We start from the raw sequence: 26,635 nt of genomic DNA, 5'->3' as shown, positions 1-26,635 counted from the left end.
TATTTGCACAAATAGCATGTGACTGTGGCGTGTTATTAAGGTAAGGAAGCTTTGCTCTTTGTTTTGTTCACCTCCCAAAGGCAAAACTATACTATACATTGTAATTATATAGACTATTGTAAAGAATTACTGTTTTGTTTCTTGAGGTTTGCACTTTTAAACAACACGGAAAATGTAACTTTTGCACGAAATACTATTTTACGATGCCTTTAAAGTGAATCTGAGCATTATTATTAAAATATAAAAAACATTTTTTTTAAAGGATTGTGTTGGATATTACTTTAGGTACAATATTAATAAGTATTTTTTTAAATTAATATAGTCAGCAGGAGTCAGTGGCTCTTTAATATTTTAATAACAAAAAGGTACACATCATTGTTAGACCAATGAGATGAGGCTTTATCCTTTAGAAGTTGTCATGGCAACGCTGGTTTCGACAGAATGAAACAACCGGAGAAACCTTGCGTGGGTAACATTACAACGCTAACATAATTCAATAGAAACTTACGAGCACCAGTTACACATCATGGTAGTTTTGTTTAATTGGCGTTATGACTATGAGAGTTTTCTTGGGGGTGGGCGGGGTGGATTCTCACCTGGACCCAAAAGGTTTGAGAACCTCTAAATAGCTGAGTGTTCACGTTCCATATTGTTACAGCATGTGGTTTCCACGTGTTTCCGCTCACATGCGTACTCACGGGTCCACGTGGCAAGGCAATTTTGAACTCACCTCGGAATTTTCCCCCCCTTTTTTTGGGAGGGAAAAATCCAATTGCACTCTCTCCATTCAGTTTTTCCTATAGCACGGCATACAAAACCAGTGAACAGCATTCAAAATGGAATGTAAACGTTTCCCCCAATAAAGTACATTCTTGTAACTTGTAGGTTTGAATTAAATTCAATTGTAAACATTGTTCTTTTTTTCTCTTGCCCTTTTGAAAGTGACCATTCTCAGTCCACCAATCAATACACAGCACTGTATCTAGCTCCGCCCCTTTTTGAGGGTGCCAAAAAGTGTTAAATATCAGATACTTTGGTGAAACAAAATATCTACCTAAACTACTTACTACTCTGGAAACTAGACTTGAGTACCCACTAGGATAGAACTGTTGGGCTTTGTCCACCAATTCACACACAGCATAGTATCTAGACCCATCCCTCTAGGTACCCTACCGCCTCAATTTGAGGGTGCCAGAAAGTGGTACAGTTATTCTGGCTCCTGTTGAGGAATCAAAACAAATTGTCTCCAAAAATACTAGTCAGTGGGAATATGAAACTTGTGTAACGGTACCCTCCCACCACGATGTAAGGGTTCCAAAAAGTGGTAGTTATTTTGGTACCCGTTTAGGTATGCAAAAGAAGTTCTTTCTGTAACGCCACAAGATGATGACAGCAAAGTCTAGGCTAATCGGAAAGTAGCCATTTGTGTCAAGAAAGTATGTTGAAGTGATGCTGTACATCAGGATTGACATACTAACATTTCTGTATGTCATGGAGAAGCTAAGCTTAGGCTGGGTTGTAAGCGGAAAGTATGTCGAGTCTTCGCCGCTTGAGTGGCTATTAAAAAGTGAAATCCAATCATCTATAAGCAATTTCTTTTCAAGGGTAATGTTGGCGACCAGTTCAGGGTGTACCCCGCCTCTGGCCCAAAGTCAGCTGGGCTCCAGCACACCCACGACCCTAGTGAGGATAAGTGGTACAGGAAATGGATGGATGCATGTTATGGGAAATCATGTTAAACTGTTTTAAGATCATAGTCTGTGGTATATTAGCAGTTTAAACTATCGTGGGGCCCACTGCTTTGACATACGAGTGACCAGACTCAATAGTTTTTCAAGATACGAGCCGTCATTCCTTCGATTTGTTTTGCGTTGACTTGCGAGCAAAAATGTAAGATACGAGCGCTGTGTGTTGGCAGCGAACTCAACTCACTTCACAGCAATTTTTTTTAAAGAGGCTTCGAGCTGTTTATTGCCACTCCCAGTTGCTTTTTACCTACAAACATACAATTATTACACATTTTGCGTTTAAAATCAACCACATAGCTTCGCCTGACAAAAGTAGCTTAATGGTAATATACGATGCAAAACAGCACAGACGGGCTAATGATTAACAACGGCGTTGTAACCCTTTAAGCGACGGATATTTCAACATACAGTGGACCCCTGCTATTCGTGAGGGATAAGGACCGGAGGACTGGACTGGATGTGGGTGGTCCACTGTAAACGGTGGAGCAACACTTGGACAGCTAATATAACAATACTCACGAACATATGGTTTATCCTCTGTCAAGGACAACTAATATTATTGGTGCTTGCTTAGGAGCTGAGATGTCTCCATGTATATCCTTGTCTGTATTATACTGCCCCCAAGTGGCCAAGGTGCACACACCAGAAGGAGCAGCACAATGTCCATGAATTAAAGCAAAAACATGTGCAAACATGGTTTAATTTCTTTCCATGCTATTTGATTATGTTATTACTGTATGTTTTCAAAAAGCACCATAGTATAGAGTGGTTTTAGTTTTTGGCAACATTTATTTTTAGGGGGGAGGCTGGAACAGATTCATGGCATTTCTATGAATTTAATAAAGTCGCAAGTCAAGGCACCACTGAATTTACGGTTTAAACTATTAACATAGGCAAATGTAAAAGGCTTCAAATATATGTATATATATATATATATTTTTTTTTTGCTATTCGTGACAACGGTTTGGTGACCTTTTTATACCTGAAAAAGGTACAAAGTGTTCCCCGCTAGTTGAGTAACTAATTCCTAGTGTGTCCCCCTGCCATATTCCATGAGGTCAAACAGATCCATGAGATAACTTAGCTATATAAATACAGTCCAGAACATCTTAGAAAAGTTAGTATCTTGTTTTTGTTCCTCAAGATGGTCAACTTGAGTACCGCGTCCCTCGACTCTCCGAGAGTTGGCTCTGGTCTTTCTTTTCCAGAACTTCATCCAGCATCTCCTGGATCAGGGGCGGCAGGGAGCCCGGGATTTCCATCTTCAGGGTGACCACTCGCTCGGCTCCTGATTGGGGGACATAACAAACTTTCTTTACGGCAGTGGTTCTCAAACTGGGGTTCTGCGGCATTTAAGGTTATACATGGTGGTTATGTTTAATTGGCGAAAAATGTATCCCCTTGTAAAGGGTCCCTGGATCCAAAAAGTTAGAGAAGTCTGTTTTAGCCAAAAGCTTTTTTTTTTTGTTGGCACCTTTAGCGCTGATGCTACGCAGGTCTGTGATCTTCATGAGCGCCTTGGGGAACAGAAGGGGTACGCTGGGCCGACGTTTGCGCGAGTAGATCTTCAGAGCCTCCAGCAGAGGCTCCTGCAGCGACTCCACCTTGGACGGCTCCTTCAGGTCCTGCCGATCTGCCCCGCCGCCCCCAAAAAAGACAACAAGGGTGAGTAAGGATCTTATTTGTGCCAGTGAATATTGTTGTATGCTCTGTTTGTATGTGTTGCTGCTCCATATGTGTTCAAGTAGCAGTTGTTTGAAAGTTTAGAATTACTGTCACACCAATGCTAATTTCCCTTTGCCTGTCTCCGGTGTTTGAGATTATATGTATCATTAAGATAGTGGACTTTTGTTAGATGAAATTATATGCTTTGGTTGAACATTTTGGTGTTTAAATGTAACATTTTCATTGGTTTTATGGGTCAGTTTTGAAACGTATCCCATGATAAATGGAAGTTCACTGTAATATTTTACTTTGAATTTTTTATTTTTACTATAATTTCAGTTTGTGAGCAAATTGAAACAAGATCGTGATTATTTCAGTACATTACATACATGTGACATTTTTGTTTGGTTGTGTGCCATGAGGTTTCTCTCTCTCTGTGTCGTGGTTAAATAAAGGTTGGGATCAATGTTATTTTAGTTTAATAGCCTTATTTGTTTTGTTTTTCTATTTTGGTTTTTGACTTTTTCAAAGTATGTTAGTTTTCATGAATTTTTACAGTGGGTTTGCTAGTTTGTATTTGTTTAATTTTTTTAAAAATGCTTCAGTTTAGTACATTTTCATTAGGTTTTTTTTTCTATTTAAAGGATATTACAGTATATTTATCAGGTGAAAGATTAAAGAAGGTAACAATAAGTACTGTGTCATAAAAAAATAATATAGACCATTTAAAAAAGAAAATTCAGTTTGAACAGTTTAACAAACATCCACAAAACAAATATAATAACTGGCATAGCCAAGATAAATAAAACCCCAAAAGCGGGTGTATGAAATAAATTGACAAAGACGAAAAGGTAGGATGTTTTTGCTTTAATTATAGTTCAGTTTAATTAGTTTTGTGAATTCAATGCAGTTTCAGTTAGTTACTCCTTTTAATCTTATTTCGGTTCATGCAAATGTTTTTTCAATTCTCATTCTCGTTATTTTGTTAATTCCGATAACTATAAATAACCTCAGTTGGTATACATTGGTTTCAACTATTCATAAGTAATTATAAACATTTTGAAGGGAAGGTGATGTCCATTATTCGCAATTTTTTGCTATTGGTGAAAGTTGACAGTATTGACAAGAGCACGCGTTACCCCCGGAGACGAGGCAGATGGCGCTGAGGAGTCCGCTCTCCGTGTCGTCCATCTGCAGTGGCAGCATCTGTCCAGCGAAGGTGAAAACTTGATCTGTGAGCGGCCCAAATCCGGCGTTGTGGATCTGAGTGCGAGTCAGCGTCAGACCGTCCGAGAAGGTCATGGTGTCCTTGTCCGGCGTGTAGCGAGCGCAGATCCTCAGAATCTCAACAGCCAGGAAACAATTAGTGCAAATACAATACAACACAACACAAAAAAATAAAGGTGAAACTGAAACCCTTCATTTTTGCCAATTTGACATTTTTAGACTTGACCATACAGTACAGTGTTCTCCCGCTCAGTCGCTATTAACAACTTTACGTATTTGCTGGCCAAGGAACTTTCTTTGTGTGAGGGGAGGAGCTTCATTTAGTCAGGTCATAGCCCTGTGTAGTATAAAAGTAGTAATTTGGGACCATCTTGTGGCATCTTGGTAACCAGGAACTATGTTGAAGTGAGATGAGGCGCTTCATTTGGTCAGGTCATAGCCCTGTCCTAAAGAAAAGTTGTGCTTTGCTACCATCTTGTGACATCTATAGCCAATTATAAACCTTTCTAGGGGGAGGGGCATCCATTATTAATGGATGTTCGTTATTGGCTGCAGTGCTTTGTCCCCACAATGTAATCCCCCTGTGAGTAGTGAAAATCCATGAGAAATTGACAGCCCTCCAAACACGTTCCTTGACACCAAATGCCACAAGATGGCGTCAAAGCACTTAATTCCTATTAGACACGTCTTTATCACCATCTTTTGGTGTTTTTCAGAAAGACCAAAAAAAATAATCGTGGACAATGGACGATCGGTTAAAAAAAAATGTGAATCGGTAAATTTGCGACTATCAAATTGCAAATAGGTGGGGGATGACTGTAGTGCAAAAACAATCCCCTTTGGATTTGGATCTGGTTGATGATAAAAAATTAAGTCATTTCTGTATCGGATAACTAATAGAAAGAATCCCCTTGATTTGAAAAAATCAGAAGGATTTATATTGACACAGCAAATTTCATCAGAATCCAACTTTTCAACTTGTCTTAGCATGACAAAAAGGAACAAGATTCAGATTGAGACAGCAAATTGCCTCCAACTCTCTATGACGTTTGGTAAAAGTGGGAAGCGATTTCTCACCAGCATGTCTAAGCAGGCGGCCCTGAGCAGAGTGATCTGGTCGGCAATGTTGAGGCCGGTGAATCCGGGCACTCTCTTGGCAAACTCTACCACCTTGATGATACACCTGGTGGCCAGGTCGCTGAACTTGTCCCACAGACCCAAGTCCAGCTGGACCCTCTGCTCAGAGCTGGACATCTGCATGGGGAGGAAGGCATAAAGGTGGCCAAAGTAAGCAACCAATCAGAGGACGGAAAATTGCTGACATCATTGAGGACACATTTGTAATGTGATTGGTGAAAGAAACAGTCCCACTGCTAATATAGTTTCATGTTCCATGGGCACTGGGCAGATTAGACTGACATGGCAACACACAGATAGAAGCTGAAATCTGAAATTGAGGGGGATAGGGACGGAGCCCTGCTCCACATAACAAAAATCCACGAGTAATTGACGCTCCTCCTCAAAAAAAAATATTTTCTAAAGATGCCACGGGATAGTGGCAAAGCGCTACTTTTGACTAAATGAAGCTGCTCAATGCACTTCAACATAGTTCCTTGGCGATAAAATGGCGCCAAAGCAAGACTTTCATTGTCAACCCACAACTACTCAACACTCACTGTGGTGTATTGTCCGAGCTGGTGTAGGGAGGGGAACGTGTCCCTGTGCGCCCTGCAGATCTTCTCCACGATGGCGTCCAGCTCAGCCGACATTTCGTACGTGTCGCCGATGGTCATCTGTGGAGCTTCTTCCCCCTCCTTGGCCTTGTGACTCTTTCTGTCGTTCCTCACCGCTGAAAGAAAAAAGAAAAGAAATGATGCTAAATATTAAGGAAAATTCTCATGTGATTTTAGTCCTACATTTGTATAATTTTAACGCAAAAGGTATATGTAAATTTCAATTGAATGCTTATTTTTATTCACAATGTTAATGATGAATTTTAATGTACAATTTTAATCGTAAATTTGGTGATACATTTTAATGTAAAATTTGAATTGTAATTTGAATGCTGAATTAAGGTTTATAGGTTGATTCCTCTTAAACACATTTATAACCCTCAAACAATGTGTAACTCAAACACGTTTTAATCCTCAAGCATGAAACTGAAACACAATTTTAAGTCAAACACGCTTGTATCTCGAGCATGTTTGTAACTGAAACATATTTGTAACCTAAACACATTCGTAACTCAAACATGTTTGTAACTCGAATATATTTTTAACCCGAAAACATGTTTGTAACTCAAACACATTTGTAACTTCAACATGTTTTTTTTGGACCCTCGTTCGCAATTCAAACACAGAACACAATGACGTTTGTAACTCCAACCCATTTCTCCACGTTGTCCCACTGACTGGGGCACATGTGTGTGGATGCTATTACGCAACAGGCCACGCTGCCCTACTTCTTCTACGTGTTCCTCTTCTCTCAGAGTCCGTAAAGAGTCCAATGTAAGGAGCTCGTGTTACGTCCTTATTCCGTCTTCCTGCATGTGCGTGTCTGTGTGTGTGTGTGTGTGTGTGTGTGTTATGTAGCAGCTGGGCTCTGCCATTGGCCAGGCTGTGGCCACATGTCGTGGAGGCGGCCAGGCTGTGGTACATTACATAAGAGCAGCGTCACATGGCGCTCTCACACACACTCTCACACACACACACACACACACACACATGCGCACACTGGGCTATGTGGGTCACTTACACATTTATTTCGAGGAAAGCTCCCAGGGAGAGGCTGACGAGTTCATGTTGACAAGGTCTGAGGCTCGCTTTCAGATATGAATGAAAAGTACTTGAAATATTATATACTCAGCAGACACGACAGTACTTTTTTGAGCACTGTACATTTAAGGAGGTCGCATACAAGAGAGCTGGAGAAAATATATGAATTCAATTGGAGTGTCAAGCTTGGGTTAGTTTCAAATTATAGTTTGAAGATGAGGTTCCAGTTTGAACTAACTGTTGAGGTTTTAAATTTGGGTATCAAGCCAATGTTAGGGATTCAAACAAGGGTTTCATGCTTGGGTTAGGGTTCAAAACAATAGTTAGACTTTCAAATTAGGGTTTGAAGCCAAGGTTTCACTTTGCAACATGGGTTATGGTTTCAAAATAGGGGTTCAAACTATTGTTAGCGTTTCAAATTCAGGTTTGAAGTCAGGCTTAGGGTTTTCCAATTTGTTTTTCAAACTTGGGTTATCGGTGTAAAATTGGTATTACAAAGCCCGGAAAGGGTGTCATATTAGGGTTTCAAGTCTGAGTTAGGGTTTCAATATTGGTTTTCAAATTAGAGTTTGAAGCCCTTTGTCTTCCGAGTCTATGGTAGTGTTGCTCATGCTACGCATAGAAGAGTGTGTTCATGTTTGCACTTACATTGCGCGGACATGCCCACAGCCAAGCACTTGTGTAGTCTGCAGGCCTGACACACGTTCCTGCTCACCTTGGTGATGACACACTTCCTGTCTCGCCGGCACGTGTACGCCATTTTCTTCTGGACGCTGCGGCGGAAGAAACCCTGACCAGGGGAGGAAAACATTAGCTAGAAAACGGCGAGCCCGTTGCTAACGCAAACACAGCACCTACACCGCTACCTTGTATTTATTCATAACAGAATCAAATAAATACATGTTCTGTATTGGGTTGTATTTTTGTTACATATTTTTAATAAAGAAAAACTGCAACAACATATAATCTAGGACAATATAAAGTACAGCTATTTGCTACTCGTGAAAATCTGTGAGTAATTGATACCTAAAAGGTTTATAATTTCTTTTAGATACTAATATAGATACTTTTGGCTATATGAAGCTCCTTAACTAACCTCAACATAGTTCCTTGGCACCAAGATGCCACAAAATGGCAGTGCAGCACTACTTTGTCTAAATGAAGCTCCTCAACTAACCCCAACATAGTTCCTTGGCACCAAAATGCCACAAAATGGCAGTGAAGCACTACTTTGTCAAAATGAAGCTCCACACTTCACTTCAACGAAGGTTCTCGGATTGTGGCAAAACACTACTTTTATCAAAATTAAGCTCAACTCACTCCAACATAGATCCTTGGCACCAAGGTGCCACAAAGTGGCATCAAAGCACTACTTTGTACCTTTAAGGGGTGTGGCCCAGTGAGTGATGCAAGGAACTGAAGTCAGTCTGGTTGGCCAATTAGTCTGCGTGTGAGCGTATAGGCGGGAGTGGGGACCTACATCAGCTCCTTGTGAGTGTTCTCATTTTGTATTTATGTGTTTGACCGTTTGCCCCTTTCAAGAAATGGCTGAAAATGCATGGGCGACAGTGGCTCTCCTTGCCCACAGGACAGGGCATTACAGCATTACAGTACCTTAATTGCTCCTTTGTTTTTTTTCACTTAACTCAAGCGGCGGCGTATGTAAAGCTCACTCGTAACTAAAGTTTTAGCCCGCAAAAAAATAAAAAATAAATGGACAAAACAACGACTTGTAACTGGAAAAACTGGCAAATTGGCACACTCGTAAGGTGCCAAGGTAGCACTTTATAGTGTTATGCAGTCTTGTAACGTAACCGAGTACAAATACTCAGTTACTGTGCTTTATTAGAATTTTCACATATCTGGACTTTACTTTGTTATTTATATTTCTACCAACTTTCAGTTTTCCTCCACATTTCCTAAAAAAATAAAATAAAATTTAACTTTACTCTGATACATTTGACTTAATCACCGTCATTACTCGTTACTACAAACAAAATAAAATCCGAAGAAATTTTTCAGAACCTCTAATGTGGTAGCTCCATTTAATATTGGGAAAAGACTTTTGATACTTATGTAAAGCATAGATAAGGTACTTTAATTGTTTTACTCAAGTGATAATTGTACTTAAATATTTTTTTTACTTTTACCAAAGCTCTGTGAAGATACTTTTACTCAAGAATGCCTTCGACTTCCTAGGCGAGTGGCGTTGCGTTACCTTGCATCCCTCACAGGCGCTGACGCCGTAATGGTAACCCGAAGATTTATCCTGGCAGATGACGCAAGGTTTGTAGGGGCGCGGCGGCGGAGGCGAGCAGGGGCGGCGGCCGGACGCGTGATCGGAACCGGATGAACCGGTGTGGCTTACCGCCGCTGGACAAAAACAACAACCTAGTTTGCCTTCAATTAAAGTGGAACAATTCGGCCCAAAATGGGAAGTAAAGTCAAAGAACAAGCGAGACATCATATTATGTGAGCTTCGGCTTTCAAACAAGGTTTCAAATTCAAGTTAGAAGCAAACGTGATGGTTTCAAACCTGGGGTACAGTTTCAAGCAAGGATTAGTGTTGCAAATTAGGGTTTTAAATTTGAGAATCTAACTGTAACCCTAACCCTAAAACAGGGTTTGCAGACAAAATTAGGGCTTCAATCCTGGTTTAAGGTTTCGATTTAGGTTTCAAGCCAGTGTTAAGTTTTCAAATTCAGGTTGCACACCTGAGTTAGGGTTTCAAATTATGGTTTCAAGCCAGTGTTAAATTAGGATTTCAAATTAGGGTTTCAAATCAGGGTTAGGGTTTCAAATTCAGGTATCAAATCTGGGTTAGTGTTTCAAGTTAGGGTTTCAAGTCAGGGTTAGGGTTTCATATTAGGGTTTCAAGACAGTGTTAGGGTTTCAAATTAGGGTTTCAAGTCAGTGTTAGGGTTTAAAATTATGGTTTCAAGTCAGGATTGGGGTTTCAAATTAGAGTTTCAAGCCAGTGTTAGGGTTTCATATTAGGGTTTCAAGTCAGTGTTAGGGTTTCAAATTAGGGTTTCAAGTCAGTGTTAGGGTTTCAAGTCAGGGTTGGGCTTTCAAGGCTGTTAGGGTTTCAAATTAGTGTTTCAATCCAGGTGTAAGGTTTTGATTTAGGTTTCAATCCAGGGTTAGGGTTTCAAATCTGGATTAGGCTTTCAAATCAGGGTTGGGTTTCAAATTAAGGTTTCAAATCTGAATTAGGGATTCAAATTAGGGTTTAAAGTGAAACTTTCTAGTCAGGGTTAGGGTTTCAAGTCAGTGTTTGGGTTTCAAGCCAATGTTTAGGTTTCAAACATCTCAGTGCATCTGAAGTGACAAACTGATTTTTTAAATACAACCTAACAGCGCACTTGCGCATTTTCATGGTTCACATTATTACGTAATATATTACTATTATTATGCTCCACCATAAATGAACACCAATCCGGTTCCACACCCACGCACGTCAACCTCCACGGTGCACTCACACTGCCAGTGTCCGAGGAAGAGCTCCGGGAGGTCAGCCGCGCTCCGCCGCCCCTGGCCCCGGCGGAGCTCCGAGTGGTTCTGCCGGCGGCGCTGCGTGCAGTCCGGGCTCGACGGCTGCGCGGTGCCGAACAACTGCACGTCCACGTAGTCGAACATTTTTCGTCTTCTTCTCTTCTTATTGTTGTTGTTGTTTGCTTGTTGGTGTCAGCTCGCCATGGAGCTCAAGCGGCACAGCCTGTTTTGGACCGAATCAAAAACTTGGACGGGCGGGTCCACTTGAGGAGGACAAGAAGAAGAATAAGAATAATAAGAAGAAGACGAAGAAGAAGAAGAAGAAGAAGAAGAAGAAAGAAGAAGAAGAAGAAGAAGAAGAAGAAGAAAAAGAAGAAGGAGGAGGAGGAGGAGGAGGAGGAGGAGAAAAGGGACTCAGTGTCATCCTGAACTCTGCTTGAACCGCCTCACTGTTCTGACCTTCAAATGACCCACTGTGACGTCACAGACAGCAGCAGCTTTTCTTTTTACTTTTTTCGTTTTTTTTCAAATTGTTTTTTTTAAAACTCTTCCTTACATCACGTTACGTTACCTTTAGCAACTACGACAAACGAGGACACATTTAAAACTAAAATAAGGAAAAAAGGCGCGAGGTTATTGGGGGGGGGGGAAACTTTTTAACAAAATAGTTTTCAAGGAAAAATACTTTTTCCCAGAAAAATATGACTTTAGCCTGTTGTCTTACGATTTGTTTCATGAAATAAACGTGGACTTTATTTCATTATATTACGACTTGTTCTTGAAACATAAAATGACTCCATTCTCGCAAGATTGCCCTTTTCTCTATGAAGATATGAAAAAACGATTTTCTAAAAATAAGACTTTGTTCGCAACAAATATTTTTTTCGTTTTTTCCAAAGTTTTTAGTCATATTTTTATGAAGATTTTGACTACTCTCTAACTAAATGTTTTAGTCTAATTATGTGACTATGTAAAAATGTTGACTTTTTTCATAAAACAAAGACTTATTTCATGCCATTCTTACGATGAAAAAGCCTCTTCATCAAAGTGTAATCTTGTAATGTTATGAGTTTTAGTTGTAAAATTCAACAAAAATAATTCTCAAAAAAATATTACTTTAGTCTCATAAATTTAGATTTGTTTTTTCTTAAAAAAATATGACTTACTTCTCATAAGGTTATGCTTTTTTTCTCTGATTTAAAACAAAATTTGAGGTCATGATTTTGTTGTTAGTCAGGAAGAGCACCTGGGGTCACCTTTGGATTGGAGCTTATGAAACATCACAACTTTCCACATGCGGTGAAGAATCATTCCTCAATCCATCATCATTATGTGAAATAAAATAAAATGAGGACATCTTTGTCACACAAAGGCCAGTGGAGGATGGAAAGCATGTGGCCTTTTTACACGACCAATAGCACGCCTCGTTGGTCTTCATCCACGATGTCTCCTTTTTCCTCATGCTTTGACTTTAACTGAGAAATATTTGCACTCGTGATGAGCAAAGCAAAGCAAATGTATTTATATTGTGCATTTCATAAAAAAAAGGTAACTCAATGTGCTTTACATGATGAAAAGCATTTAAAAACAAAGAAAAACCATTTAAAACAGAAAAAAAAATGACAATACAATTAAAACAGCGTACAGACCAAGAAATATCGTTTAAAAGTGGAAATGCTCTAAAAAGCATGGGGAAAAAGAAAAGTTTTTAACCTGCACTTAAAAACATGCACACTTGGTGCTGACGTCACTTCTGTTGGCAACTTATTCCATTTGTGTGCAGCATAATAGCTAAATGCTGCTTCACCATGTTTGCTTTGGACTCTTGTGCTCCACTATTTGACCCGAGTCTGTCGATCTCAGAGCCCTACTGGTTTTATATTCCATTAGCATTTCTTTCATGTATTCAGGACCTAAATCGTTTCGTGATTTCCAGACCAGTAGCAGAACTTTAAAATATATTCTAAAGCTGACTGGAAGCCAGTGTAAAGACTTTAGAATTGGAGTAATATGCTTCGACCTCTTTGTTCTAGTCAGACCCTGAGCTGCAGCATTCTAAATGAGCTGCAGCTGTTGAATGCTCTTTTTGGGGAGTCCAGTCAGAAGACCATTACAATAGTCAAGTCTACTTGAGATACAAGCATTGATGATCTTCTCCTGGTCTGCTTGACACATGCAAGCCTTCACTCTGGATATGTTCTTCAGATGGTAGAAGGCAGTTTTAGTAATTGATATGATATGACTGTTGAAAGTCAGGTCGGAATCTATCAGAACACCAAGGTTTCGGACTTGGTCTTTGGTTTTTAAAGAGAGTGACTCCAGGTATTTACTAACAGCAATCCTCTTTTCTTTATTGCCAAACACAATTATCTCAGTTTTGTTGTGGTTTAATTGAATTTTTTTTTGGGCTCATCCAGTTATTTATCTGTTTTAGACACCTCAGTTATTTATCTGTTTTAGACACCTCAGTTGAACTGTAGTCACCTGGAGACACTGCTGGATATAACTGTGTATCATCTGCATAGCTATGATAGTCAAAATTAAAGTTATGAAGAATTTGACCCAAGGGTAGCAGAGACAGAGACAAATTTAAATCTGATGCAACTTAATTAAAGTGGCTCATCTTTTTAAATGTGTTCTACGCTTGGAAATGAACAAAGTGGTACTAACATGGTCGCTTCAAGCCAAAATGGGGGACTTCATGGACTGAATTTTCAAACAATTTGAAGGACCCCTGAAAATGGCCAAAGTGACCCTAAGCAAAATGGCAGCCTTCATGTGTCTTTTCAGGCATGGCATCTTGAGACTTTTTTGTGAGTGTACTAAAAATAGACATGCGGACTAAATTTCATGCTGCTAAGTAAAACTGGTTTTGGGAGCTGGATTTTCAAATAATTTGAAGGACCCCTGGAAATGGCCAAATTGACACTAAAATGGCCACTTCATGTTGATTTTGGGTCTTGCCTTTGGGAGACTTTTTGTGGGTCTACCCATGACAGGCATGCCTACGAGATTTCACGTTTCCAAGGAGAACCCAGCTTCGGGGGCTGAATTTTCAAAAATGGTGTTGATCCTCCTCAATGCTGCTGGTGAAACTCCCACTTTAAGGAGGCTAAGTACTCCCTGTGTGTCCAACCCCATTGTGCGTGTGTGTGTGTGTGTGTCTGAGTGTGTGTGTTAGGTCATCCAGAGGACAAACGTGTGAAACATTCCTGCATCTCTTCTTCCATTCCAGAACATTCCAGGCCCCAAAGGACCAAAGTTGCATCCCAAACATTCCTCCAAAGTCCACCTTGACTTTTATGCTTGTTTTCCCTCTGTCGTGACAAAATATTGGAAGCAGAATAGTAATAAACACTTTAATATTATTATTAAATGACTAATTTGTGACCGTGTCAATCTCAATCGTTATTTTGAATGTGGATTTTATGACGTTTATGCTGGTTTTTCATCATGACAGAGAAGATGAGTTAAATTAGATTTGGCTTGCTGGAAACATTTCCTTTCCCATCTTAAAGGTCAATTATATTAATTACACAGTAGATATATTTTATGCCTTCATGTATTAGGGGCACCCTGGAAAGAAGGATTACAGTATACTGTAATCTGTTTTTTTTTTAAACTTGTTTCCAAGGGTAAAGTCAGATTTGTAAGTATTGTTTTACTAAAGTTTATTGCCACAATAAAGTTTTTTTTTTTTTTATTTCTTCAAGAACAAAATCACGTTTTTGTGTATTGTTCAGGGAGGGAAATATTCTCATAAGGATAAAGGCATATGTTTATGATGAAAAAAGATTGTAGTTTTCCCCAAATAAAATATTACAAGATTAGTCTTAAAAAAAAAAAAAACTTAAAAATTTTTATTTATTTTTTCTCTATGAGAAAAAGGCACATTTGTGTTGTTCTCCCCAAAGTATTGATTTGGACAAAACCTTTTTTTCTTCTTTTTGAACAAAAGTATTTCCTCTAGATTCTTTTAAATTCTAGAATAAATGCCTATTTTCATGAAGAAATTTTTTTTTTTTTTCTAAAATAAAGAATGTATCTTGTCCCCCGAGGAAACAAAGTTGTAACATGAGAACTAAATTAAAATGTGGTCAATGGGCACCATCTTGTGGACTCCTCATGTGTCTCATGAACAACACACACAGCTCATTTTCTTCTCCCATATTTATTCATTTATACTATACATATTTGTCTATGTTCAAGAGATATTTATATATTTATATATATTTATATGTATAGTTATTTACAATTGACAGTGTTGCCAAGTACAAGAAACAAAAAGATGGACGACACTTTTTTTTTTTTTCCATGTTCAGTGCCGTGCATGAAACACGTTTGATTGAAAAACAAACAAACAAAAAAAAAAAATCATACAAAGAAAAAAGTGGAACGTTAGAAAAAAAAAAAAAAAAAAAAAAAAAAAAAAAAACATGATGACATTTGGGCCTCCAGCTGGCACCACACAGCACCGTGCGCAGGTTCAGGTAGATTCAGGCTAATGTGTGCGAATGTTCCGGAAATCTTCAGGCGGTGCGCTTAAGGGAGGAGGCGGCTTAAAAAATAAAATAAAAATAGCACAACAAGAACAAGAACACTTATACTAAACACACACACACACACACACACACACATACAGTCTGCAGAGAGGAGGAGGAAGTGGCCACGAGCACGTTTAGCCATGCATTAGCATTAGCAGCACATTGGTCACATTAGCTTTTTGTCGCTATCAACATGCATCAAAATGGCTTCCGAAAGGAAACAAATACAAAAATCGCATCATTTGCATAAAGCCGGTCAAGTTTTCAAGTGCCTCCGTGTTGGTTCGCAACAATCCTCTCCACAAATACAGTACAACTTCTTCTCGTCTTTGAGTACATAAGGATTGGTCTGTCTGGGTGCGTGTCTATCGTCGTCATCATCATCATGACGATGACGATCAGGGGTGCACCTTGAATGAGAGCAGCTCCTCCGAGTGCATGTTGTTGAGCGATCGCAGCTCGGGCAGCTTGAGCAGCAGTTTGGTGAAGGTGGTGGCCGCCTCGTCGCCGTGTTTCTGCATGAGCAGCTGGCGCAGCGCCCGGATCAGCTGATCCTGCAGCGCCTCCACCGCCGGCAAGTCCTGCAGGCCTGAACGGTCTAGACACAGAACCGGGGGGGGTATCAATCAACTCCTTACTTTTCATGGGGGAAAAAAAACAATTTGACTTCCTTCTCTTAAAAAGGCCCTATTTTACAGCAAAATGTGACTAGGTTTTCACCCAAAAAGTTGTCATTTGACAGACATAATGTTACTAAAAAGTTGCAAAAAATATGGCTTTATTTTTGTAAAATTAGATTTTTTTTCCTAAAGAATGAGGAAAAAAATATCCAAAAATGACATTCTTGTAATATTACAACTTTTCTAAATATATATTACTATTGTTAGAACATGACTTTTTTTTTTTTTTTTTAACACTTTCTTTATTTGAAAAATGTGTCTATTCTTGTAAAACTATGACTTTTTGGTTAAAAAAAAAAAAAAAAAAAAGCTATAGTTAGATAGATATAGAATATATATATTCTTATATTATTTTTTTTTTAAACTTAATCTTCGTAGGGTTTTTTTCTCAATAATAGACTGACAATTCTTGTTAGATTACATTTTTTTCTAGAAAAATATGATTGTCATATTACATTTTTGGGGGATTAAAAAAAAAAAAAAAAAAGACATTGTTCTTCGCATAGTTTTTATACTATGGCTTTTCCCCCCCTAAAGTGAGACTTTTCTGATCAGGTTACTACTTTTTTCCCCCATTTTTAAAATGTGACTATTATAAAAAAAATTCATGACTCATCTGATTGTATTTTGTTTACAGTTTGAGTGCATTTAGTGATTTTTCTGTCTCTCAAAGTTTTTGTTTTTTTGGTCATATTTGGGGGGGTGAAATTTCGAGTGTTGTAGCAATGCGTTGATGTGTTTGCATAATTTTCGTTGTCGTTACCGGCGGAGACGAGGACGACAGCGGTGAAGAGGCTCATCTCATCGCGGTCGAGCCTGAGCGCGGTGAGCTTCTCGCTGAAGTCGCACATGGACGCCAGCAGTTCTCCGGCCCCGAGCGCTCGCAGCGTGTCCAGGCTGTAGTGCTTGCCGCTCAGGAAGGTCACCGTGCGCTCCGCCATGTTGAACAGCGACGCGAAGCGCACCATCAACACCTAACGCCACAAACGCACACGGTGAGTACGGCTGGCGCGCAGACATTTTTCACAACGACGTTGACGTCATTACGTTCACATACCTCGAACGTCCCGGCCTTGAGCAGCCCCACTTGGTCGTGCTCGGGGAGGTCTTTGAAGCCCGGGATCCTCTTGGCGAACTCCACCACCTCGCGCACGGCGGGCGTGAAGCTCATGGAGAATTCCTCCCAGATTTCCTGGCTGGGCTTGCTGGGGTCCACGTAGGGTGACGTGTTCATGGGACACACCTGGCCAGGACGAAGCAACATTTTCTTGAACAACTACGCAGTGCAATTTGGGTAGGAATGCTGACTCTGAGCTCAAATGCTGTGCAATGAATTGAATTGTTGAAATGCAGAATGTCAGACAGGACGTTGAAATGGTTTGGATTGGCGGAGAAATGTGGAAGGAGGAGCTCAACATGTAACATAGCTCTTAGCTTGGGAATATTATAGGGAAAAGGTACTTAATTGGGGAATGTGATAGTTTTGTATTATTAGCTAAACTGTTTAAGGTTTGAATGGCTTTAATTGGTTGAGAAATGTAGGAGTAGGACGTGAATATGTAAAATCGTTGCATTGATTTGATTATCTTGGTTAGTGAACATTTTGAATATTGCAAAATGTGGGGATTTGGGGAACGTGAAAAATTGCAGGCCCAAAATTTCCTCAATGAGCTGAAGAGTTTCAAATTGGAATGAATGTATGTGGAAGGAGATAACATTTGCAATACCTCTCCATTTCAATGGGAATTAATGTGGTTGACAAATGTGGAAGGACGACGACAATATGTCAAATGTCAGCTATGATTTGTGAATTTTGCTAAAGAAATTTTGGAATAATGAAAAATGTGGGCATTTGGGGAATATGAAAAGTACCGTATTTTCACGACCATAAGGCGCACCGTATTAAAAGTCTCAGTTACGGGGTCTATTTCTGTATTTAACACATACATAAGGCGCACCGTATTATTGGGCGCAGGCATGGTAAAACATACGCTAGCTTAAAACATACAGTAGCATGCATGCACGCTAAAACATACGCAAGCAAAACCAAGTTCGGTTGTACTTTATTGAAGTATTTAACAATGTACTCTCGTTATTTTTTTTATCAATCCTCATTCACAAATCCATCAAAGTCCTCATCTTCTGTATCCGAAATGAACAGCTGGGCAAGTTCTCCATCAAGCACGCCGGGTTCCCTCTCGTGATTGTCGGAGTCAGTCTAGTTGCCGGGGGGCTGTTCAGCAATGATGCCGGCTTTCGCGAAAGCTCGGACAAGAGTCAAAGCAGATACCTTAGCCCAGGCATCCACAATCCATTCACATAAGGTGACGTAACTCGCCCGGCGATAGATGGATAGATGGCGCCGTTTCATAAAACGAAAGCAAAATGTTAGATTTTTATTTCTTCTGCAAGCGTTATTGCACTCAGTCGAATGGTGACTGTAGAGACGCTTCTCCCGGCTGTTCTTTGATCATTAATCCGTTGCTCGAGTCAGTCTTCCAACTCGGGCCACCTCGCCTTGTTTCTGCGGAAACTCAGCTTCGTCTTCTTGACTTGGCGAAGCTCGTTTTCCTGCTTCCTCCACTTGCGAACCATGGATTCGTTGATCTTGAATTCTCTCGCGGCTGCTCGATTCCCATGTTCCTCCACGTAACTGATAGCTTGCAGTTTAAACTGTGCTTCGTAAGAGTGTCTCTACGTAGGTGCCATTTTCGGGGGTTCTTAGCCAAACCGATGTTGTTTTGCACAATGCACATACCGGCGCTATATACCTACTGGGGGCGTGCCTTTTGCGTCCTCTGTCACGTGCACCCTCCCCCTTTAACGTCCGCATGCTATCCTCAGTCACGTCCGCCTTTCCTCTATATAAGCAGCGTGACGGCAGGAAATGCTCCCAGTCAGTCAAGTGGAGCGCTCAAAGTCACAACAACATTTACAGATTTTGGAACTCGGTGCACACATAAGGCGTGCCACATTATAAGGAGCGCCGTCCATTTTGGAGAAAATTTAAGACTTTTCAGTGCGCTTTATGGTCGTGAAAATACGGTAGTTTGAAAAATATCCTGAATGGGTTGAACAATTTCAATGAAGGTTGGAATCGATTGAGAAATGCGGAAGGAGGTAATTTGGAACACGTCACAATTCATTTCAATGGGAATCATTTACATGGAAAAATGTGGAATTGGGGGGAAAAGTAAGAATTTTGTGAATGAGGAAAACGGTTCCCAAGACGTTCTTAATTAGGTGAATATTATTTGTGGAGAAATGTGGAAGGAGGAGGTCAGAATGGAAAGTCTCTCATAATTTGGGAATTTCATGGTGAAAATGTTGGAATTTAGGGAACGTGATCAATAGTTCCAAAAATGTTCTGAATGAGCTGAAGAGTTTCAAGTTGAAATGGTTTAAATTGATGGAAAAATGTGGAAGGAGGAGAGAGTGAAAAATAGCTGTCGTAATACTCCTAAAAATATATCATTTGTAAGTGGTCTGACGTTGGTGGACTCACCAGGTGCGCTCTGTTGTTGGGGTAGACCCGTGGCTGCTGCGTGTCCATCGGACAAGCGGTGGCGCCGCCGAGCTGCTGCTGTTGCGTGTGCTGGTTAAAGTGCGCGTACGTGTGCGGTGCGTCCCGGTATCCTGAAACGGCCACGTCATTGTCGTCGCTGCCGTTGTCGTTCCAGCGGTTCCAGCTCCGCTGCGCCGCCTCCACGCGGACGTCCGAGCCGCTTTCCGCCGACGCGGCGGACGACTGTGACATCGCCGTCTCCGCCTGCCTGACGACGGCCACGTCGTCCTCGCCGCTGTCGGACCCGCAGGACGAGGATGAGCTGGAGTTGGTGTCCATGGAGACCACGGACTCGGCGTCCCGCAGGGGGCACTGCGGGGACGAGGGGTTGGAGCAGGATGGTGACTCCGAGGAGGAAGACGACGAAGAAGAGGAGGAAGAGTTGGACGACGAAGGCGAGGGGCTGGTGTCGTTGGGCAGTGGCGGGCTCTGGTGGCCGTGCAGCATACTGTGCAGCTGGCTGTTGTTGCTCATCATGTTGTTCATGGCGTTCTGCATCTCAAGGAGCATCCGCTGCTTCTCACGCTTGGGGATGCGGCCGAATCGCACGGCTGAGGATGTACAATGATGACATCGTTAGAGTTTTCTCTCTTTAGTTTGATTATGCATCTTAAAATGTAAATATTATATGTATAAAATGATAATCCATTTCTATCATTTTTTACAACATACACATTTAGAATTCTTTTTCGCATTCCTGTTCTACAATCTTATATGACGCATTAGAATTTCGCTTTTCCCCTTTATTATGAATATGCATCTTAAAAATAAATAAATAAATGTTATACATGCATATATCAAAAACAGTATAAAATAATTTAGTTATTTTACATGTTTTTATCTTTTTTAAATGTACATATTGTGCATTATTTATCATGTTTTTTCCCCCCCAGGAAGATTTTTCAAGTTCGACTGTGGTTTTGTCTAGTGGCCAAGCTACATTACTACAGTGTCTTCCACCTCATCATCCATCCAACCATCCATTTTCTGAGCCGCTTATCCTCACAAGGGTCGCGGGAGTGCTGGAGCCTATCCCAGCTATTATTATTTGTTTTAATCCTGCTGCTGCCTAACTCACCCATGGAGTGTATTTTGCATATAAAAGATGTGGGAGCTGTGTGGGCGGGCTACTGACCATCTCTGGACATCCCGACGGCCAAGCACTTCTTGAAGCGACACTGCTGGCATCGGTTCCTGTTGATCCTCATGATGGTGCAGTTCTCCATCTTGAGGCACTTCTTGTACTGAATGTTCTGCTGGATGCTCCTGCGGAAGAAGCCCTGCGCAAAGCACAACACCACACCAAAGTCAACATTTTTGTGACATCACTTCTTCACTTTCTTTCTTTGGGGATCAAAAATGTAAGGTGTGATTCAAGGGTAATTTCTCTCTCTTTTTTTTTAAATATAAATTTGGTTCAGAATTTTGGCATCAAAATATTTTGATAGGTTGAAGAACGATTATTTTTACATTTAATTTTGGCATAATTTTAATGTCATTATTGAATTCTGATTTTTGGGGGGGGTGTTAAGTTGTGAATTTTGACTTTCATTTAAATTGAATGTTCTTTTTTAACAGGTTATGAATGTTTGCATTATTTTTATAGCATCATTCAAGAATGATTTTTTTCATATGCTTGTGATTTTTCATCACATAATAGAAGGACAATTTTTGGGAATAAGTTGTACGTTTTGGCTTTAACTTTTCTATATCAAAACTAGATAGAGGATGTTTTTAAAATTGGATGAGAATGTTGAAGGATGATTTTTTTTGGAGGGATGGTTGTAATTTTTTGTGAAATACGGCAGGTGAAATTTTTTTTTGGGGGGGGGGGGAATTTGTGCTTAATTTTTATGACATGATTGAAGAATTATTTATTTTGTTTTGATTTTTTTATTACGACACGATTGAATGTTTTTTAATTGGTTTTGAATATTGCCATTATTTTTTAATGGCATGGTTGAAGGATGTTTTTTTAATTTATTTATTTGGTTGTTCATTTCTATGACATGGTTGAATGATGTTATTTTGAATTTAGTTGCAAATTTTGGCACATATTTTTTCATGACTTTTTATGACATGATTTAAAATAATTGTTTTTTTTTTACTTGACTGTGAATTTTGTCACCCCCCCCCCTAAAATCATGACATCTCAAGATAATTTTTTGGGACTTGTTGTTAATTTTGGCACAAGAATATTGAAGGCTGTTTTACGACAAGCTTAAAAGATTTTTAATAGAGTTGTTGTGAATTTTGGCATGATTTTAACATGGTTCCAGGTGAATGTCGGTTCAATTTCTCACCTTGCAGCCTTCGCATGCGTGAACGCCGTAATGGAAGCCTGAGGCGACGTCTCCGCACACTTTACACAGAAGCACCATTCCATTGATTTCTAAGCACACAAATAAAGTAAATGTTACAGGATACATTAATATACGAGATATTACGAAGGCATTCGGCCAGACTCGACTTACTGGTAATGCTGCTCTTGGCGGAGGTGGACGAGCGTCCGGCCTTCTCCACGCCGTTGCCCCCTCTGGGCCCGCTCTTGGTAGGCGGCGCTATATCCACCACCATGCCCACCGCCCGGCTGGGCAGCGAGGGGCGAGGAGGGGTGGGCGACGTGGAAAGGAAGCTGCCCCCCACTCTGCCGCTGGGACTGGTGTTCATACATGATTCGGGGCTGGAGGCGGCGCCCGACGAGATGTAGGCGATCACTCCGCCTGAGGGGAGGAGATAGGGAGGTGTTACTGAAAGGTGGAAAACATATGGATCATATGGCTGGTGCATGTTTTTGACTGGTTACAGGGGGATCTTTGGTGGTGAATTTTGGCATCAAGCATTTTATGACATGATTTAATGGAGATTCCTTTGGTAAATTTCAGCATTAAACCTTGAATGGCAAGATTTCCCTTTAGATTTGACTTTAAATTTCAGGATCAAATTTATGAGGTGATTTTGGGGGGAGGTTTGGGTGTGAATTTTGGCCATCAATATTTTGGGCATGTTGGAGGGTGACCTTTTAAAATGTAATTAATGTCGGTATCAGAAACTATAATGACTTATTCAATAATGATTAAATTGTGATTTTGTGCATATTTGAAGCAGGATTTTTTTTGGGTGGTGAATTTTTTTTGTATCAAATTTTGATGACATTCCATGACTTGTTTCCAAGTTTTTTTATTTGTTTGTACGTTTTTGCACAAGCTATGAAGACATTCGTACAGTATGCTTTTAGGATTTGGTTGTGAATTATAGCATTGTTGACACAGTAGAGGGAGGATTTTGGATGTTGTTGTAAATGTTGGCATATTTTTTATGACTTTGTAAGTGGTCGAATGACTCTTTCAATTTGATTGTGAATTTTGGAATCAAAATTGTATGGCATGTTAGAAGGATGATGTTTGGGTAACAAGCGGAGTTGTTCCTAAATTTTGACATCACATATTTGTAACTTTTTATAACATAGATCAAAGATTATTTTTGTTTCGACTGGAATCTACTACAGCCTGGTGCAAAGCCAGCAAAAGCTGCAAATTTAATTGTTTGACTTTTTAGCATCCATTCAAATTCATACATTAGCTTTTCCTGCTGGTACCTTTTATTTTTAAAGGTCTTGATAAGCGCTTGGGTCTCATAGGAAGTGTGTGTGCGTATGTGTGTGACCTGCTTTATCACATCAAGCCTGCTGGTTGGATAACAAGTGTTACATAAGAAGCCATGTGCATGTATCCATGTGAATGAATGCATTGCACGGAAGCTGGCAGTATGTTCAGACCAGGTCACTAAAGCAGTGAAGCAACACAATCGCTAAAGATGTCAAAAAGCACACAGACACACGCACCGCATAAACACCCACCCACACCCACCCACACAAAGGACGAGTTTGGCAACAACCAGGAAAGCCAAAAATGATTTTTAGAGCATGATTCAAACAAAGATGAAGACAGAAATGGAGGGTGGTTATTTTTGTTGGATTATTTTTCCATGACAGGGCTCAAGAATTGTTTCTGTGGATTTGGTGGGGAATTTGGGACATTTTTAAAGGACTTTTTATGGCATGATTTAAGATGTGTTTGTTGTTGTGAATGCTGGCATACTTTTTTGTGAATTTTTTCAAATATTATTTTGGCGGATTTTGGTGTAAATTGGCAGCTGTGGCTCAGTAGGTAGAGCGGGTCGTCCAGTGACCATTGGTGCGAATCGCGTCTCCTTGAGCAAGACAATGAACCAATTTGCTCCCAGTAGGCCTGGCAGCGCCTTGCATGGCAGCAGTCACCCATTGGTATGTGAAGCTTTGTAAAGTGCTTTTGGCACTGTGATGGTGCAGCTAAAGCGCTATATAAATGCAGTCCATTTAAATTATGGGATGAATTTTGAATGACTTTTAATGACATGGTTAAAGGATTCTTTTTCGGGAAGTGGTGGTGAATTTTGGTGCGACAGTTTATGGCTTATATGACATGATTCAAGGTTTTCTTGATTGTAAATTGTAGCATAAACAAAAAAATCTTTTTGAGACAGTGTTGAAGGATACCTTACCCAGATTTGGTGGTGAATTTTGACATGAAATTCTGAGTTATGACGTGATTAAAGTCTCTTTTTTTTTTAAAGTGTAAATTATGGCAGGAATTTTTAAAGACCTTTTATGACATGATTAAATGATTATTTTTCTGACATCAAATTCTTACTTTGACGAAAGAACATTTCTTTAATTGTAAATTACTGCATCAACAGTTTTAATGACATTTACATTATTATTAGGGATGTTCGATACCACATTTTTCAGACTGATACTCGTACGAGTGAGTATTCACTATTGAGTACTCACTGAGACTGAGTACCGATACCACTAGTAATTTTGATACATAAAATAAAATGAACATATTGACAAATAATTGTGAACAGAGACCTTCTCTCCCCAGTGTAGCGCTCTGTAAAGCGTGCTGAACTTATTTGATGTCAGGTGGTTTTGCCTAAAGCATCGGTTGCTATTATCGGCAGCCTTCAGAAGTACCCGATACCTTGAAATAAGGCCAGTATCGGCCTGATATTGATACTCGCCAATTCCTAATTTTTATATTTGGTAGTGAATTTTGACTTCAACTTCTGACTTTTTTCGCATGATTTAAGAATTTTTAAAAAATTATTAATGGAAACAATGGAGTCAACATTTTTAGCGACCACTTAAGACATTGCTAAATTATTATTTTTATAGAATTTTTTAATTTTCTGTTATGACATGATTCAAGCATCTTCTCAACATTTGAATGGACCTTTATGACATGGTTTAAGTATTCGTTTTGATGATTTTGGTGGAGAATTTTGTGAATAAAGAAATAAAAATTAAAACAAAAAACTAAAAAGGCCAGCAGTCATTTTAGAATATGCATTTAATGCCCATTAGCCTTTTAAATGCCAGGCGGTTGCACACTTGGAGACGGTGAGTGATTCAAATGAAGTGCTAATGAGCGTATTTCATTCTTGTTGGAGTCCGCCTAAGTGATTACCTAACGTGCACCGTGACTGCCGTGTTTCTGGTCCCACGCACACGTGTCGCGCGTCCCGGCTGCGGGTGTCCGCCGAGCCGCCGAGAATGTGGGTCATCCGGACTCACGTGTACCTCGCACTCGTGTCCACATTCCAGATTATGCAGGGCGCCACGTCACGGGTCCGCCGCCAGCCAATGGGAGCGCAGGACGGCCGAGACGAGTGGAAACTACGCCACGCCCTCCGTCCGACCGCCGACCAATCAGGGTACAGCTACACAAACGCGTGTACACAGAGGCACATGGCGAGGCTGCCGTGTCCATGTGAGCCCGGCCGAGAAGTGGAACACGGTTGTTGTGTCAAGTGGAAAGTGAAGGAAGCGACGGGCTCCTAACTCACTTTTAGGCACCGAAAACGCGGGTAGACTCGATGTTTATCACCGTGAAAGCCCTGCCGGCACACATACGAAGCATTTTAAAGCCCCCTGTTAAAGGGCGAGGCTTTAAAAATTTATTTTTGGTCGAGGGAAGTGGATTGTTGTTGTCAAGTGCAATTGAATGAAGCGACAGCGCACAGGCACTCCTAACCTACATTTAAACACCCAAAACGCTTATTTCAGCGACTTTTAACACCCTGGTGGATAACATAATATCCATTTAAAGCCCTCTTGCAAACGTCAAGACTTTAAAAAAAATGTTTTTAGGTCGAGGAAGTGGAACAAGCTTGTGTCAAGTCCGAAGGCCAATTTTTAACACGCAAAACGTGAATAAACTCGACTTTTAACATCGTGCAACCCCTAGAGGAACACATTTGGAAACCATTTCAAGCTTTGTTTTCAACGTCTCGGCTTTAAAAACACATTTCTAGCACGACATTTATTCGAGCTGTGCTGACAGCCTCAATAATTCTCGAATAAAACACAATAAAAGCTTGTTTTAAGGTGAAGTTGATAAACGCAGGACTTAACAAGGCACCTGCCGGACATTTTTACACATAATATAAAAAATTACATGACATTTTATTTTAGTTTTTCGTCTACTTACCAGGTTTGGCTGATCCGACGTCCTCGGGCATGTCGACAGCGAGGAAAAGTGCGACAAAAACAACAAGTTGAAGCTAAATTGGAGACCGAAGCAGAGGGAAGAGACGACCGGGACACGGGTGCGTTTCAGCGGGTCGTTTCCCAGGTCCGCTCCGGTGACTCACGGTTTGTGTATGAGAGGTAAGGAGAGCTTGAGGGAGGATCGGAAAAAAATACAGAACGAGAGGAGGGACCATAAAGACAGGAACCTCCCCCCTCCTCCTCCTCTTTCTTCTTCTCCGGCTTTAGTTGCGACAAGTACTGAATGTTCCTCCGCTGACGTCCGTCCGCTCATGGGCTGGCCGTCGTGGCCATGTGACCGAGCTCGAGCGCTCCCCCCCCCCGGCCACGCCTCTCCGGCCACGC

General features: G+C 40.5%; 2 protein-coding genes across 4 annotated transcripts; both read right to left on the bottom strand.

The window, feature by feature from the left end:
* Window positions 1–274: 274 nt before the first annotated feature.
* LOC133401597 (retinoic acid receptor beta-like) lies at window positions 275–11,279 on the bottom strand. 3 transcript variants are annotated; one of them, XM_061674775.1, is made up of 8 exons: window positions 10,897–11,279; window positions 9,633–9,787; window positions 8,063–8,204; window positions 6,317–6,489; window positions 5,718–5,894; window positions 4,553–4,757; window positions 3,223–3,381; window positions 275–3,036 (listed from the first exon to the last, which is right to left on the bottom strand). In XM_061674775.1, the coding sequence occupies exons 1-8, from the start codon at window positions 11,051–11,053 to the stop codon at window positions 2,897–2,899; spliced, it is 1,308 nt and encodes a 435-aa protein (XP_061530759.1). In that variant the 5' UTR covers window positions 11,054–11,279; the 3' UTR covers window positions 275–2,896. The 3 variants fall into 3 exon arrangements, with proteins under 3 accessions (XP_061530759.1, XP_061530760.1, XP_061530761.1); XM_061674776.1 differs by lacking the exon at window positions 9,633–9,787 and having other exon boundaries at window positions 8,130–8,204; XM_061674777.1 differs by lacking the exon at window positions 9,633–9,787 and having other exon boundaries at window positions 10,897–11,115.
* Window positions 11,280–15,064: 3,785 nt separating this feature from the next.
* Window positions 15,065–26,635, bottom strand: nr1d2a (nuclear receptor subfamily 1, group D, member 2a). The gene is made up of 8 exons (XM_061674774.1): window positions 26,232–26,635; window positions 22,173–22,421; window positions 22,002–22,090; window positions 20,834–20,978; window positions 19,639–20,249; window positions 17,191–17,376; window positions 16,897–17,107; window positions 15,065–16,051 (listed from the first exon to the last, which is right to left on the bottom strand). Exons 1-8 carry the CDS (start codon window positions 26,260–26,262, stop codon window positions 15,852–15,854), a joined length of 1,722 nt encoding a protein of 573 aa, XP_061530758.1. The 5' UTR covers window positions 26,263–26,635; the 3' UTR covers window positions 15,065–15,851.

The sequence above is a fragment of the Phycodurus eques genome, chromosome 4 (genome assembly GCF_024500275.1).
Source record: "Phycodurus eques isolate BA_2022a chromosome 4, UOR_Pequ_1.1, whole genome shotgun sequence".
In the NCBI taxonomy this organism is placed as follows: domain Eukaryota; kingdom Metazoa; phylum Chordata; class Actinopteri; order Syngnathiformes; family Syngnathidae; genus Phycodurus; species Phycodurus eques.
This window is presented reverse-complemented; position numbering and strand designations above follow the sequence as displayed.

Coding starts and splice junctions, on each gene's coding strand:
- nr1d2a (XM_061674774.1), bottom strand. CDS start 26,262: ATGCCCGAGGACGTCGGATCAGCCAAACCTG. Junction 17,108..17,190: donor TCAAGGCCGGGACGTTCGAG/GTATGTGAACGT, acceptor TTGTGGCGTTAG/GTGTTGATGGTGCGCTTCGC. Junction 16,052..16,896: donor TGTCGTCCTCGTCTCCGCCG/GTAACGACAACG, acceptor TTCTGTGTCTAG/ACCGTTCAGGCCTGCAGGAC.
- LOC133401597 (XM_061674775.1), bottom strand. CDS start 11,053: ATGTTCGACTACGTGGACGTGCAGTTGTTCGGCACCGCGCAGCCGTCG. Junction 5,895..6,316: donor AGCTCGGACAATACACCACA/GTGAGTGTTGAG, acceptor CTCCCCATGCAG/ATGTCCAGCTCTGAGCAGAG. Junction 3,382..4,552: donor CATCTGCCTCGTCTCCGGGG/GTAACGCGTGCT, acceptor GCGGCGGGGCAG/ATCGGCAGGACCTGAAGGAG.